At 42.8% G+C, this 16,464-nt stretch overlaps 1 protein-coding gene across 1 annotated transcript; it reads right to left on the reverse strand.

The window, feature by feature from the left end:
- Positions 1-4,623: 4,623 nt before the first annotated feature.
- On the reverse strand, positions 4,624-15,350 carry LOC148813687 (uncharacterized). The gene is made up of 5 exons (XM_088907587.1): positions 14,355-15,350; positions 10,740-11,507; positions 9,755-9,926; positions 8,637-8,822; positions 4,624-6,462 (listed from the first exon to the last, which is right to left on the reverse strand). Exons 1-5 carry the CDS (start codon positions 14,524-14,526, stop codon positions 4,731-4,733), a joined length of 3,030 nt encoding a protein of 1,009 aa, XP_088763713.1. The 5' UTR covers positions 14,527-15,350; the 3' UTR covers positions 4,624-4,730.
- Between the last annotated feature and the right edge of the window lie 1,114 nt (positions 15,351-16,464).

The following is a 16,464-nucleotide window of genomic DNA, read 5'->3' on the forward strand; positions in this document are numbered from 1 at the left end:
GTCCATGTAGCCATTACAGGTGATTTGCTAATGGACCTGCAGGTTGGCTATTTAGCAGTCTTACTGCCTGGAGGTAGAAGCTGTTCCGTAGTCTGTTGGACTTGGACTGAATGCTTTGGTACCGTTTACCGGACGGTAGGAGGGAAAACAGTTTGTGACTGGGATGACTGGGGTCCTTGAGAATGGACCTGGCCTTCTTCAGACATCTAGCTGAGTAGATATCCTGGATGCTTGGTAGCTCACAGCTGGTGATAAGCTGCGCTGACTTCACCACCCTCTGCAGTACTTTGCGATCCCGTGCGGAGCAGTTCCCATACCAGGCAGTGATGCAACCAGTCAGGATGCTCTCAATAGTGCACCTGTAGAAGTTGGCCTGGATATGTGACGGCATGCCGAACTTCTTTAGCCTGCGGAGAAAGAACAGGCGCTACCGTGCTGTTGGTATGGTGGGTCCAGGTTAAGTCCTCTGAGATGTTAACTCCCAGGAACTTAAAACTGCTGACCCTCTCCACTGCAGTCCCATGGATGTAAATAGGTGTGTGGTCTCCTTCCTGATGTTTCCTATAGTCCACAATCATCTCCTTTGTCTTACTGATGTTAAGAGAGAAGTTGTTCTCTTGGCACCATGCTGTCAGGGTTTCAACCTCCTCCCTCCTCACCATATGTGATCAGGCCAATGACTGTTGTATCGTCCGCAAACTTAATGATGGAGTTTGAGTTATGCCTGGTGACACAGTCATGGGTAAATAAGGAGTAGAGGACAGGGCTAAGCACGCAGCCTTGGGGGGCTCCAGTGTTTAGAGTCAGGGTGCCCACCCTCACCACCTGAGGACGTTCTGTCAAGAAGTCCAGGATCCAATTACAGAGGGAGGTGTTCAATCCCAGGTCCTGGAGCTTGATGACAAGCTTTGAGGGCACTATGGTATTGAATGCTGAGCTGTAATCAACAAACAGCATTCTCACATATGTTTCTTTCTTTTCCAGGTGTGAGAGGGCAGTATGGAGGGCAGTGGCAATAGCATCTTCTGTTGATCTGTTCTGGCGATACGCAAATTGCAGTGGGTCTAGGGTGTCAGGCAGTGAGGAGGTGATGTATGCTTTGACCAGCCTCTCGAAGCACTTCATGATAACAACAGGGCAGTAGTCATTCAGGCAGCTGACTCTGGGTTTCTTAGGAACAGGGACAATGGTGGTTTTCTTAAAACAGGAAGGAACTATAGACTGAGCTAGAGAGAGATTGAATATGTCCGAGAAGACATCTGCCAGCTGGTCTGCACATGCCTTCAGAACGCGGCCGGGGATGGCATCAGGGCCAGGAGTCTTGCTCTTTTTAAAAACTTTACACACATCCGCTCTGGATATGATCAGTGGGTTTCCGTCTTGGATTTCTGGAATCTTCCTGACTGGATCTGCGTTGCTGACCTCAAACCAAGCATAGAATGAATTTAGCTCATCAGGAAGAGAGGCAGACTGTTGTGTGATATAGCTGGGTTGCGTTTTGTAGTCTGTAATGGTGCGTATACCACTCCACATGGTCCGTGTGTTGCAGCCGTGATAATATGACTCTAATTTAACTCTGTAGTTGTAATTAGAAATTTTGATAGCTTTCCTGAGGTCGTATCTGGATTTTTTTGTATTGATCCATATCGCCAGAATTGAAAGCAGCTGTCCTAGCTTTCAGTTTGGCGCATATCTCACCATTTACCCACGGTTTCTGATTTGGATATGTGCGAACAGTAATCCTGGGAACCACGTCTTCAATACATTTACTGATGTAGTCAGTAACATAGTCCGTATACAGATTGATATTATTTTCGGCAGCTTCACGGAAGATCTGCCAGTCAGTGATAGCAAAACAGTTATTTAGTATAAAATCTGATTCATCCGACGAACGTTGAATGTGTCAGAGCTCCCGACACAGATTTAAATGAGTATATGGACGCGGTCACCAGCTATATTAAATACTGCACCGACATTTGTGTACCAGAAAAGAAAATTAGGGCATTTCCCAATCAGGAACCGTGATTCAACAATGACATCCGCAATAACATAAAAGATTGATCCACCGCGTTCAAATCGGGGGACAAAGAGCTGTACAGGGAATCACGGTATGCATTAGAGAAAGCCCTAAAACGCGCTAAACGGAGCTGCAGAGTATGGTTTGAAACGCAGTGCGCTGACACCCGGAGGCTGTGGCGGGGATTATAGTTAATCACAGGCTACGAGGGCTGCAGCCAGGAGATTGACACGAACAACACATCCTTGCCGGGTGAGCTGAACCATATCTATGCCCGCTTTGATGCTCTGAACACAGCATTGCTGAGAAGACCCCAAGTGTGCAGGGTGCGTTTGTTCTGAAACTCTCAAAGCAGGAGGTGCAAAGACTCTGAGCAGGGTGAAAAATCCTTAAAGCTGCAGGGCCTGATGGGATAGCACCCCACGTCCTGAGGACATGTGCAGCCCAGCTAACCACAGTGTTTACGAACATCTCTAACTCCTCCCTGTCACAGTCCATTGTCCCCACCTGCTTCAAACCCCCCCCCCCAAAAAAAACACTATTGTTCCACTCCCCAAAAAGGCAAAAGTGACGTGCCTGAACCGCCTTGCAGTTCGCCTACCAGAACAACAGATCAGTTGATGATGCTGTCTCCCTGGCTCTACATACACCCTTGGAACACCTGGACACTAAGAACTCGTATGTGAGAATGCTGTTTGTGGACTACAATTCAGCATTCAATTCCATCATACCCAGTCAACTGGTGACAAAGCTCAGAGGATTAGGTCTGTACAACTCTGTCTGCAACTGGCTGCTGGACTTTCTAATCGAGGACCAAAGGTGGTGCGGATAGGTAATAAAACATCAACACCACTCATCCTGAGCACTGGAACCCCACAAGGCTGCTGAGTCCAAGGTTGTACTCCCTGTTCACCAGCGACAGCCGCATCATTAAATTTGCGGATGACACCACTATAATAGGCCTGATCAGTGATGATGACGAGTCCATTTACAGGGATGAAGTCGTACAGCTGATTAGGTGGTGTCATAGCAACAACCTCGACTTGAACGTAAATAAAACGAAAGAGCTTATAGTGGATGTTCGGAGACACAGTCCACAGACTCACCGCCCACTCGCTATTGATGGAACGGAAGTGGAAACAGTCACCAGCTTTAGGTTTTTGGGAATTCACATTTCTAAAGATCTAACCTGGGCTGTGAACACTGACTCTATCTTGAAGAAGGCTCAGCAGCGCCTTTATTTCTTGAGGTGCCTCAAGCGATGGGGGATGCCAGTACCAGCAGGATCACCATCTGGTACTGCAACACCTCTTCTCGAGAAAGAAAGGCACTGCAGAGAATGGTCAATATGGCCCAGAAGATCATCGGCTGTGGTCTCACCGAGATTAAACAGCTCTATGAGCACATCTGTCTGTGATCTAAAACACAGGAGAAAATCAACAAAAGAGCGGCTCAAACAGACGAAATTCTGTATTTTAGAATGGACAGTCAGAGTCCTGACCTCAATCCCATTGAGATGCTGTGGTGTGATCTGAAGCAGGCCATTCAGGCTAGACGTCCCAAAAATATAAATGAACTGAAACAGTTTTGTATAGAGAAATGGGCCAAAATACCTCCTAACTGTTGCGCAGGTCTGATCAGTAGCTACAGAAAGCATTTGGTTGAGGTTATTGCCAATAAAACTGGTCCCACTAGTTACTAAACTTAAGGGTTCACATACTTTTTCCATCAATGACCTTGATTGTACTGTTACAGGCTCTACAAGGTTAATTTCCACCTGGAAGCAGGCACTCCTATAGATCTTGCAATTTATTTGAAAACCTGTTTCGTGAGAAAAACTCCACAGTAGAGAAGTGTGGTGGGAGTACTTTTGTCTGTTTACATAAACCTTTCCCCCGGAGGCACTACAATTGGTGGAGGATGCGGGAAACCTGCTGATCGGGACTGAGCCCTTTCCATCTGCGGGTCAGGTGGTTTCTCTTAGCAGCCATCTTGGTCAGGTCTAAGTCAAGTATATTGAGCAGATCGTTCCTGAAATACCTGTCCTGGATGACCCTTCCTCTGGTCATCTTACACCCCTTATTTCCCTTTACAATCCAATATTCTATCCAAAAGGTGGCCATTTTGGAGAGATTTGGGTATCCCAAGGGTTTCCATAAGGCGTATGTATGAACAATACTCTCATTTCTAATGCCACACCTGTCAAGACACTTCCACTCATTCTTTAAACTAGCAGACTTTTTATGTGCAATAATTAGTACAAGTTCTGGTGTACCTGACAAGTTTTTTTTGTTTTACCCTTTAAAATATTTTCTCAGTGTTTCAAAGTAAGCCTTTTTTCCCTGTGAAGGTAACTTCTATTGATCATTTAAAGTTGAACTGGCTACCATATCCTCAGCCATTCTCACTTCTTTTGTTCACAAGAGAATCAAGGAGGTTGACAAAAAAGTCCTCACCCTTTTTCTCACTCCATTGAAAACATCAGACAGGCAGGAAGACAAACACAGCCCACTAATTAGATTATTCGAATCCACAAGTAGCCAACAGCAAATGTATCCTAATTTGCTTGAAAGTGAAAACATATAAAAAAGAAAGACATGGAGACCTTTTTATATGTGGTTTTTACTATGTTTTCAAAACAAAAAGTGTAAAAAAAATAAGAAATGTAAAAAATGAAAAACATTTACATACAAATACAATGAAAAAAGGTGTCCTATTTCCTCTTTTTCTGGTGCCACTCCCTGAAGCAATTCCTATCAACAATTAGACACAATGCCACATCACACCTTTCACATTTCCATGGAGTTTTTATCTTATGTTTTTTTTTTGCACAGACAACACATATCTTCCGCCCTATTGTTGTCTTCCTTGAAGGGTCCACCACCTGCCCTTGGGAGATTGCGATAGGAAAACAGGCTGCAGCTGTGCTTGTTGATGCCTCCTGTTGCTCCTCAACCCCCACACTACCAAGCTGTTTGCACAGCTCCTCTCTGAATTTTTTATGAGTCAGAGCCTGAGAGCTCTGACTCTCTGCCAATTCTTTGTGTAGCAAAAAACTGTTCACCACCGCAATGTCAATGAAATGGAAGAACAGTTTTTTATACCATTTTCTAGTTTTGTGGGCCAGATTATAGTATTTTATGAGAGCATCAGACAAATCCACCCCCCCCATGTGCTGACTGTAGTCCTTGACGGTGTCAGGGATAGGAATGGCCTGAACCCGCGAAGACCCGTCGGGTTTTTTTACCTTGCGCTGGACTGTCTCTCCACTGTACGCCTTGTGGATGGTACTACACATGGTCACCTCACATGTGTCCATCCACTTGGTGAACAATAGTTCGCCAGACCTTATCCAGCGCAAGGAGCCCCTTTCAGCCTTTTTAGGTAGGGCGTTTTGTTTTGTGCGGGGGAAACCCACGCGGTTCTCTCTTATAGTGCCACAGGCACCAAATTTCATTTTGAAGAGGTCTCGGAAAAGGGCTGAGCTGGTGTAGTAATTGTCAACATAAACATTATAACCTGTACCCAGGTATGAAACTCTCATGAGGTTCATAACTGAGTCATAGCTCAGCCCTTTTCCTGTGGCAGAGGGTGATTTTCCTGTGTAGACTGAGAAATCACAGGTGTAACCTGTGGAAGCATCAGCAAGCACAAACAGCTTGAAGCCCCACTTAGTGGGCTTCCCCTTCATATACTGCCTAAAGCTCGTCTTTGAGGCCACCATTCTTTCATCAACAAACAGATTCTGTCGTGGCTGATAAAACGATCGACAGGCAGTTAAGATGGAGTCAAACAGAGGTCTAAGGTGGAAAAGGGGATCATAGTCTGGGGTCCCTTTTTTTAGGTCATTTTCCCTGTCCTCCTCTGGATCACTAAGGTGAAGTGTCCAGGAAATGGCCTCAAATCTTGTTCGGGTCATAATAGACCGGCAGAAAGGAACATCATAGGGCACCCGAGGAGTCCAATAATCTCTCACATTATGAGAAGTGAGGAGCCCCATAAAAATCAAAATCCCTATATAATTATACAAGTCCACTATGGACACCGGCTGCCACTCTGATTTTATACCCCGGGCCTTTCGTTTGATTGCATTTTTATTTGTGTTATTACACAGTGTCCGCATAACCGCCATGCCAAAAAACAGCTGGAATAAATCTAGTGGGGAGTATGTCTTGGAAGTGTCCAGCTGGGCACCTGGTGTCCGTGCTGGACTGAATCGAAACTTTTCAGGTCTCACATCCTGTTCAGCTTCCGTCTTCCACCTGTCCTCTGGCTCTTCAGCTGGGGGGTGGAGGCTCCTACTCTTCCTCCCTCGAACAGGTCTTGTGGACTGGGGTGTAGTGCTTCTGGAAGGAGGGGTGGGAATCTTGCGCCCTCTCTTTGGCTGAGGAACCTCAGCACTTGTTGAGGGGGTGGAGGGGGCAGGTGGTTCTTCGATGTCCTCACTGAAAAAAAAGGAAATAAGAAATAAATACTGATTTATTTAATAACTAGGAATGAGTTCCATTATTTTATTACTGACCAACAGCCTTTGTTGTTAGGTGACAAAGTTAAGGCAATAGGATAGCACTCCACATGTGTAATGATGGAGCTGGAGACCAAGGCCTTGGAGAATGAGCAAATTTTGCCTGGCTTTAATTGCAGACGAGTCCGTTTATTCACACTTTAGTGCCAGGTGACCAAGGAACCCCTTCAATCTTCTAAAAAAATCTCAAATATGCATAGAAATGTAGCGGCAATGCTTGTTGATAAGACAGAATTAAGCATTGCTGTGCTTTTCTAAATGAGGCCCCATCTCACTCTTCATCTCTGTGGTGCAGCCACAGAGAAGGTATTCATGCAGGCTGATTTAAGATGTTTTCTTTTGATAAGGGACAGCTCCCAAATGGGGATGCAGTTAGCTAAGCCTTGCTATCATGATCAATGGTCATCCATTGGCGCCTATCTGTCTAGGGAGTGCCAGATGGACATCTGGACTGCATTCCTAAGTGTCAGGAGCAACTAACTCTTATCTCACCTTGATCAACCAATCAGGGACTGGTAGGGCGTGGTAACACCACGTGGGTCTCCAATGCCCGCCAAACTCTCAACCATTCAGCACACATCTGTGTCTTGGTCAAAAAGGTAGCGCAAGCTCAGGTCGGGGCTCTCCTTGGCCATTTTCGCGCATCCTCAGAGACAATCACGTGACAACTGCTGTTGTCTGCACTGGGACTTGGACTTTGTTCTAAGCGCGAGACGAGGATCCCGTACGTACTTAGAATTCTACCAACGTGAATGCTCCGCTTGATCAACGGCAGCCTACAGTTGGACCCTCGTCGACAACCTGAATAGCTTATTCAGAAGCAGCGATGGACCGGGAACGAACCAACTTCTTCCCGGGCAAAAGAGTGACTTGCAAGGACCTGCGGTCACACTCTGTGCATAGAGACTTTCTACTAGCCAGCCGGACTGCTGGTAGATCCCCTCGGAGCAACGACTGCCCTGTGCGCCGCAGTTAGATTCCTCTGCCCATCCTACTCCGAGCTGCACCTCGACTGGTTGGACGGTAGCCAGAGGACGCCGGGACAACGCCCATTGGACAACCGCTGGAACAGAGGCTGCAACAGAGCCTGTCAGCTGGTTTGGTGTTCGTGCCGTGAAATTCCAAATCCATACACAGTGGATAAGTAAACCCCATGTTCTACATTGCGTCACGAGAATTCAATTGTACTTCAACACAAGTTGTTATCAGTTTAATTCATGAGTAGTGTACTTACTTCCGAGTTTAGAGTAACAGTGGGTAATAACACTGATTAGCGATTTGGTGTAGCCGAACGATATATTGAAATATATTCTCTGTTGTGTATCTCTTTGAGTTTGCATCTCTTCGAGATTATATACCTTGTATATTGATAACCCTCACAGTAAGGTGTGCCGCTTGTATCCAGGCAGACTGGTATATGTTTGGTGCACAATTTATGTTAATAAATGTATCACGTGTATTGAATCCGTGTGTGTGCGTTGTTAGTTGTTCTGACGATTGATTTTCTAAAAGCCACAACGAACCACCTCGTGATTACTGCTACAATTGATAATTGTCTCAGTAAAGCCATAAAACCACTACAGAAATATAAAATCTCACAGACAATAGTGATTTCTAAAATCATATCTCCAAGAAGCAGCAATTTCAGATGTTTGCAAATAGCCAAAAACTGAACATAAAAGCTTTTTAGTCAAAACTATAATAGCCAAACTTTATGTCTTGTTTGTGTTGTCCAAGAGACTCAGAAGGATCACCTTCCAATATTTGCAGTAAAAAAAAAACATGCAAACACTTTTTTCCTTGCAGACAACAATATTTGCAAATCTTATATTTGTTTCCAATGAGACTCAAAAAGACCATTTTCTCATATTTGCAATATATATTTCTCATACTCAAATGTACAGATAACCTCACACCTCACACCTGAAGAAAGCTCCACGGCCAAAATGTTGTGTTTTCTTTCTTCTCTTTTCAGCAACGAATAAACCTATTACTTGTTCCTATACAGATAACGTTTGATAAAAACATCAATAACAACTTTAGAACTAATAATAGCAAAATAAAACATTGTATAAATAAAACAAAAATACTCACAGATCCAGCAGTGGATCCAGTCCATCATCAAAAGCGTCTTCAGAAAAGGAATCTGCACTGTCCAGACCTGACTGCACATCTGACTCTTCTCCCGAATCGTCCTGATATATCTCTTCAAGTCCCTGAGCAGTCGTCGTCTTTTTTGCTTTTTTCGGTGCGCTGCTTGCCATTTTTATTTTTTTGGGGCTAAACCCAAAAAAGAAAAGGGAAGATAAGTTCCTTTTGGTTTGGTTTCAGAAAGCTCCAAGTTATCATTGGGCAGCTTTAGACCCACCCTAAATTTCTAGTGGTCAAAATTCACTGATTGACAACCTTTTCCACAAATCAAAGCAGCAAAATGACAGAAAAAACTGTCTTCTTATTTGGAAGAAGCTACAAGATTTGGCGGCTCTTGAGGGATGTATCTTTTACAAAAACTTTATGGCTGGACAGTCAAGGTCGTGGAATCCTTTGCTCTTGAACAGTAAGAATAATGGTTTTTGATATTTTGGCAAGATTCAGCTTTCTAATTATGTTTTCATTGTAAAAACGTAGAATGCACAACAAGCTTATTTGAGTGCATTTTGTATGGTGCGTCATCGGGGAAAATTTTTCTTTATGTACCTATTCCACTGTCACATTTGGATTTGAAATACATTTGAAATTTGAATTTTAGATTGTCTTTTCATATGCTATAAGATTTGTAGAGTTTTGTTTTGATTTTGCTGGTAAAAATGTATGATACTGACATGCTGTGCTGGCTGGGTGTTTTCACTGGGGTTCGTGCTAGTTCATTAATTTTTTGGTTTATTGCACAATAGTGTCACAGCTGTGGAATCAAACTTTATGGTTTTGTTGTGATGATATTGGAAAATACTTGCATGTGAGAAACTTTGTGGACGATTTAAAAACAATGTTGTTTATCTTACGTAAACATGAACTTAAGGCTGGTAGGTGCGTGGTCGCACTAAGAGTTTTTTTAATAAAGATATGGCAATGTAAAATGTTGTTTGTTAAATAAAACTGAATTTATCATTATGGTTAAGATGAAAATGAGATCACATTTTAGGAGCCATTCATGCAGAAATCCAGATAATTCCAAAGGGTTCAAAAACCTTTTTTCTAAACTGTATGCTTACAAATCCAGCAGTGGGTCCAGTTCATCATTGAATATGTCTTCCGAGAATGAATCTGTACTCTCCAGTCCTGAGAGCCCGTCATCTGACTCTGCTCCTGATTCGCCTTGAGAAATTCCTTCTAGGACTTCAGGAACACTAAACATTTTTCTCTTCTGCCCCTTCTGGGCTTTACCTGTATGATGTCACCAGGGGAAGGTCAAGTCAATAATGACATATAGAAAAGATGTAAACAATAAAACAGAGTTCTCAAAAGATAGAGAAAACAAGCTAGCAAATTTTAGTACCAACACCACACCAGTACCTGAGCTCCTTCTTTAGTCATTTAACTAACCAAAAATATTCCCATTTGTTACTCTAAAGCTTACTGTTATAATCTCCAAATGATGATCTCGAGCGACCAAAATATAATACACAATCCAATATTCATTCTTGTTAGACTGTCCACAAAGTTCAAAAGCACCAGGGTTGTTTCCTTTGTTTTCATACGGCTGATGTGCCAAAAAAAGGGCATCAGCTGAGAGTTTGTGTGTTGAAAGTCGTCTTTATTTCATATGCATATGGAAGTCTTGTGTCCCAATGCCAACGGTGATGCCCTTTTTTTGGCACAACAATTTTGGCCCTGCTCGCAGCAACTTCTTGACTAAAATGTGACAAGACCTAATTTTATTTCAGTCGACTGAAAGTAAGACTAATTATAGTCAAAATTCGGTCAACTAGAATACATTAAATGTGTTCAAGAAGGTAGCTGTGTCAGTATGCGTAGGCTGCAAAGGAACATTTTTGATTAAATGAGGGTGATTAGAAAGTGACTTTGATTAATAAATCTCTATAATTGACTAAGACTATGACTAAATCAAAAACTGCTGACTAGATTAACACTGAAAAACAGTTTCTGCATTTTCACAGAATATGGTCTAAGCATTATCACTACAGGGTTGTAATCTTTGCTGTTGTCTTTCCTTTACCAGGTCCTACCAGTACTGACCTTTCTTTGTGTGCTGTAACTGAATACTGTTGTCTTCACCAGGTACATCAGTATCCTTCTCTGCAGGCTCAATCAACTGGAGCTTCATGTTCTGCTCTGTTACTTTAAACTCATTCACTTCTTCTTTGATCTCTTGTGCAGAGACAGAATTCAGTTCATTACAATTTTCAGTAATATTTACAGAGTCCAGATTATCAATCTTCTCTGTAAATTTCTTAGATACTAAGGGAATATTCAATTGTTTTAACCACTTCTGCGATGACAGTCTCTTCACTTTAACAGAACAAGGCCTTAATATTATCAAACCCTGGAGTTGTCGCTGCTTTTCCTCCCTGTACTTACTCTTCTCTGTGTGCTGCTCAGTGATGTTCTCTTCACCAGTCTGCTGCTCTTCTGTATATACCAACTGGAGCTTCATATTCTGCTCTGTAAGATTAATGTCATTCAGTTTTGCTTTAAGCTCTTGTACAGACACAAACTCCAGTTTATCACAACTTTCAGTAAGGTTGTTAGAGACCAGATTAATCTTCTCCGTAAAATCATCAGACACTAAGAGCTCAAGTGTCTCACTCTCAGGCTCTGTCTTCAGCATGTGCACAGAGTCCAGATCCTCAACACTCTGTCTGCTCTCCGTGTGCTGTTCACTGAGTTTCTCTTTCCTTTCTACAGCAGTGAGCTCTGTCAGAATGGACCCCCACTGCTCCTCACTGTGCTGCTGTTCAAGAGGAGCCTTTTCCCAAGCATCAGGGAGATCACTGGTCTCTGACCCTGCAAACACAGGACAAGAGAACATGACTTTTAACATGGGCTTAGAGTAGTGCTCAGAAGGAAATAATACTCACACAAAAGAAGATTAAAATTTAAATTTGAGACAGAGCAAAGAAATCAAAGCTAATTTTCAAATGTGATATGTACTGTAAGAGGACCAGGAGAAGGGTCATTTATAACCGGTATTTCCAGAACAAAACACTTAATATACTTGATATAGACCTGAGCAAGATGGCCGCCAAGGAGAACCAGCTGACCCGCTGTTGGAAAAGGCCTATGCAGCGAAACAATGAGACACAGCTGAGCTATATCAGGAAACAGAATATAAATGCCCCAGAAGTGGTGAGCCAGGGCGGAAGCTGATAAGGTGAATGTGTTTTGGAGGAAAAAGAGGATTAGGATTGTGGTTGAAAGGATTAAGGAATAACGGACTACGGTTTATGGTTTACGGATTACGGATTACGATTTGGTTAAGGTACGGATTTGTGTGGACATACGGACTTTGGAACTTGGATTGTTTAAAGATACTGGAAACGGATTACAGATCGGAATTAAAACACATACAGACGGAGAAACGGAAGATCAGTGTAGTGTGAGTAACATCCCTTTTACACCTGCGTTTCCCCCGGCGACACCACAATACCACAAAATCAAACAAACGTAAGCTGCCTGAACACAGGTAATGTGAAAGGAACTGAAAGTCATAATAATAAAATAAAAAAAAAGATTTCATCCAAGTCTCTGTCCTGGTAAGTTCTGAGTCCAATAGATCTAATAGAGAGAGGGGGGGTTAATACAAACACACTGACTAGACACTACATTACATTAACACTGCACTGAGAGAGAGGTTAAACACACAACATCCGATCACATTAAGAGCACAAAGGGGAAAGAAAGGAGGAAAAAACAAGGAGAAGCAGAGAGAAGAGAGAGGAGTCAGAAGGAGTTGGGAAGTTTGCGCCAAGCGAGAACTCCTACTTCATGATCATCCAAAACAAACCTGACTAGAGCTAAGTATCTGAATCTCCTTAGAGAGAGCATGCTATTCTGTGGTTTAGGAAACTTCAGGTTTCTGGGTAAAGGATACCACAGTTAGAAAGATCTTTCCTCTTTAGGGTGCATTTTTATGGAAAGGGATATAGGCTCCCATTTATTTTGTGGCATCCAGGGTGCAGAGAGAGATTTAACTGCAGGTTGCACTGCATTTAGTTAGAAGGCAGCTCCTCTTTTGTGTGGCCTCTGTAGGCATATTAAGAGTTTAATAGGAACAAGTAATAGGTTTATTCCATGCTGAAAAGAGAAGAAAGAAAACACAACATTTTGGCCGTGGTGCCTTCTTGAGGCGTGAGGGCTCACACCCGAAGAAGGCTCCATGGCCAAAACGTTGCGTTTTCTTTCTTCTCTTTTCAGCATGGAATAAACCTTTTACTTGTTCCTTTGTAGCCTACGCATGTGGACGCAGCTACCTACCTGTACTACTTAAGAGTTTAATGCTTAGTTGCAGTCAGGAGTTTTCCAGAATGTGTGACCAGAATGTTAGGCTTCTGAAACGCCTTGTTTGTAAATACTGTACATAAAGTAACTTCTGTGTTGCATGTTTTGTTGTGTGTAGTGTAGTTTGTGGCTTGTCACTGTAACAAATATTTGTTTAAATACACGTGTGGTCCTCTCACCAAAGCTGTGCCAGAGAAAATATTCACATGCCTCTAATCATACCAGCTGCTCAGATATATTGCCAGAAAATACTTACTAGTTGAGGGTTTTGAACATTTATTGACAACCTCTCGGTCAATTCCTGATTTTCACCATTTTCGTAACAATACAGACACACTTACTGGACACTACAATACATTAAATATACTAAAACCCACTGAAGCTAAGCAGGAGCGAGCCTGGTCAGTACCTGGATGAGAGACCTGGGAAAAACTGAGGTTGCTGCTGGAAGAGGTGTTAGTGGGGCCAGTAGGGGGCGCTCACCCTGTGGTCCATGTGGGTCCTAATGCCCCAGTATAGTAATGGGGACACTATACTGTAAACTGGCCCCGTCCTTCGGATGAGACATAAAACGAAGGTCCTGACTCTCTGTTGTCATTAAAAATCCCAGGGCGTTTCTCAAAAAGTGTAGGGGTATATCCCCAATGTACTGGCCAAATTTCCCATTGGCCCTTACCAATCATGGCCTCCAAATAATCCCCATCTATGAATTGGCTTCATTACTCTGCTCTCCTCCCCATTGATAGCTGATGTGTGGTGAGCGTTCTGGCACACTATGGCTGCCGTCGCATCATCCAGGTGGATGCTGCATATTGGTGCTGGTGGAGCTGAGTCCCCATTACCTGTAAAGCGCTTTGAGTGGAATGTCCAGAAAAGCACTATATAAGTGTAAGCAATTATTTTTTTATTATTATTATTAACATTGCACTGAGAGAAGGGGGTTAATACAGACACACTGACTGGACACTACAGTATATTAACACTACACAGAGAGAAAGGGGTTAAATGGGCTGTAATATTTAAACCTATTTATATAAATGTTATATGCATAATCACAAGTAAAAATATAAAAATATAAACACATATAACGTAAATACCATATAATATATATATTCCCTAATGAAGTCGGACTATACACCGATTCTGCATAACAACTGTTGAATCTGAACGAGTTGTTTTTAGCACCATAACCGGACAACAACAGTTCAGTTTCCAGTAAGTAATTCCGTTGCTACATCACACAAGTCTTTCTCACTTCACTCTGCATCTCTCCACTATTCTCACCATTGAGGAAGGTAAAGACGCTGTTTTTAAACACACACACACTGACTTCGCATAAGTCATTGCACTGACCTGAGAGCTTCCGTTTCGTGTCCGTTTCTTCTTTTATTTCTGCAAGGACTTCACGGGGAAGCGTGTGTCCAACATGCTCTGTCTGTCCCTGATCTCCTCCTGCTCCCGACTCCTTCTCCAACAAATGTAATCTCCACTTCAGGCTCTCGTTTTCTTTCTTCAGAAGCGCCATTTCACTCCCGAAACTGTCCACACACTAAGTGATTTTAAACACGGCCCGTCTCACCAGGATATGGGAGGTGCTGCAGAGTTTGACTTGAAACACGTCCTCAGAGTCTGTGTGACTCTGTGTGACTTTTGTTTCGGAAAATTTCTGAAACTTCATACACGATCGATTTGAGTAAAATCTCTATGAAAGAATGAAGATGGGTTTGCAGATTTAACAAACACTCCACAATCCATCTTCAGAGTCGGTCAGAAGCAAACGCTTGCAGAGGTTAAACACAAGAACCTTCTTCTTTTTTATCAACACAACAGGCAAGACGTCATTAGGTCAGGTTCACGAGGAAAAAATATTTCTTTATAAACCAGAATTACCTTCTTCTTTGTGATATGGCTAAAGGAACCGATTCAATTACTACCCCATGGGTAAAATAACCGCGCAGCATGATGACGTAATTCGTTAGTGCTGCCGAGGCTTCAAAACAACCGAGGAAAGGAGCTGAAAAAGAGCGTTTCTGAATTACCTGCGAGTTACGTTGATCGTGTGTGTGAGTTCCGTGCAGCTGAAAATTAATTTCCACGTTTAGCTTACAGGACATTATAACTGATTAATGCAAGAGTTCATGTAAAACTATTCTTAAGTCGAAGCACGCATCTCTCATTATCTGCTCCCCTCAATTTTGTGATATAAAACGTCAAATACAATCTCTTGAATAAACGCTGCTGTGCGCAGTTCGTGGTCAGAGAAGACACTGAAATTAGAACCATGTGGAGCTGGTGTCGTATCGAATTCAGTATGTTGTGAAAATCACTATCCCCTTTCAAAGTGCGCATGTGGGTATGGAAGCCCGTTTCCACCAGGGAAAAAACACGCGCTATGGTATCTCAGAATTCCGACTTTATATCTCAGAATTGCGACTTAGTAACTCAGAATTGCGATTTCATATCTCACATTTGCGACTTCGAAATAACCCACATTTCACTGTCCTTTTGTTATTGCAATAGATTCGGGTTCTAGGGCTTGTGCCCTCTCCGCTCCCAGTTTCTGACTTACTGCATTGGCTCGAACCCAGGTCTTGCCAGCTGAGCTAAAGAAGACCTTCTTTTTTCGGTAAAAAATGACATACAATGGAAATATGTAAAAAGCATAAGTTTCAGCTTTTATAATTGTGAATTCCTCTGGATGTGAAGCGTCTATTTCTGTATCGTATTTCATACTCTGTCTCCGTTTTTGTATTTCTGGTGTTTAATTTTTTTTAAAAAAGCCCACCGTGCACTGTTCCATCCGGGTACTTTGGAAGCCTCACTGGCGGAATTGGGATTCTATAAAAATTAGTGTAATTAATTTGATTTTTATCAGGGCACTGTACAAGACAAGTCTTCAGGCCTATAGATCCTATGATCCTGTACGATTCATGAATACAGTGCAACGGAACGGCCGACATACAGCTTGTACGATCTGGTTGCAGTGTGGTGACAGCACCGCCCTCCCCTGCGCATAACAGGGATCCTGGCTGCCGGGGCTAAAGAAACTGTTCTTTAGCTCAGCTGGCAAGACCTGGGTTCGAGCCAATGCAGTGAGGCACGAAGTAGGGTAGGAGCGGCGAGGGACAAGCCCTAGAACCCGAATCCGTTGCAATAACAAAAGGATAGATAATGAAATGTGGGCTATTTCGAAGCCGTAATTCTGAGATATTAAGTTGGAATTCAGAGTTACTAAGTCGCAATTCTGAGATACCATAGCGGGTTTTCTTTTTACTCCCTGGCGGAAACGGGCTTCCATACATGTGCGTGCAGTGGAAATCAGATGTATAATTTGTCTTCCTGCTCGTGCACAGATCCTGTAGGAGTCTACAGGAGTCTGTAGGAAACGCAATTCTAAATTTTAGGTTTATGTAAGTATTACAATTATTTGCATGCCCCGAACAAAAACAAAAAACTCACAAAA

Source organism: Atractosteus spatula, chromosome 28 (assembly GCF_055471065.1).
Source record: "Atractosteus spatula isolate fAtrSpa1 chromosome 28, fAtrSpa1.hap1, whole genome shotgun sequence".
NCBI classification, from domain to species: Eukaryota; Metazoa; Chordata; class Actinopteri; order Semionotiformes; family Lepisosteidae; genus Atractosteus; species Atractosteus spatula.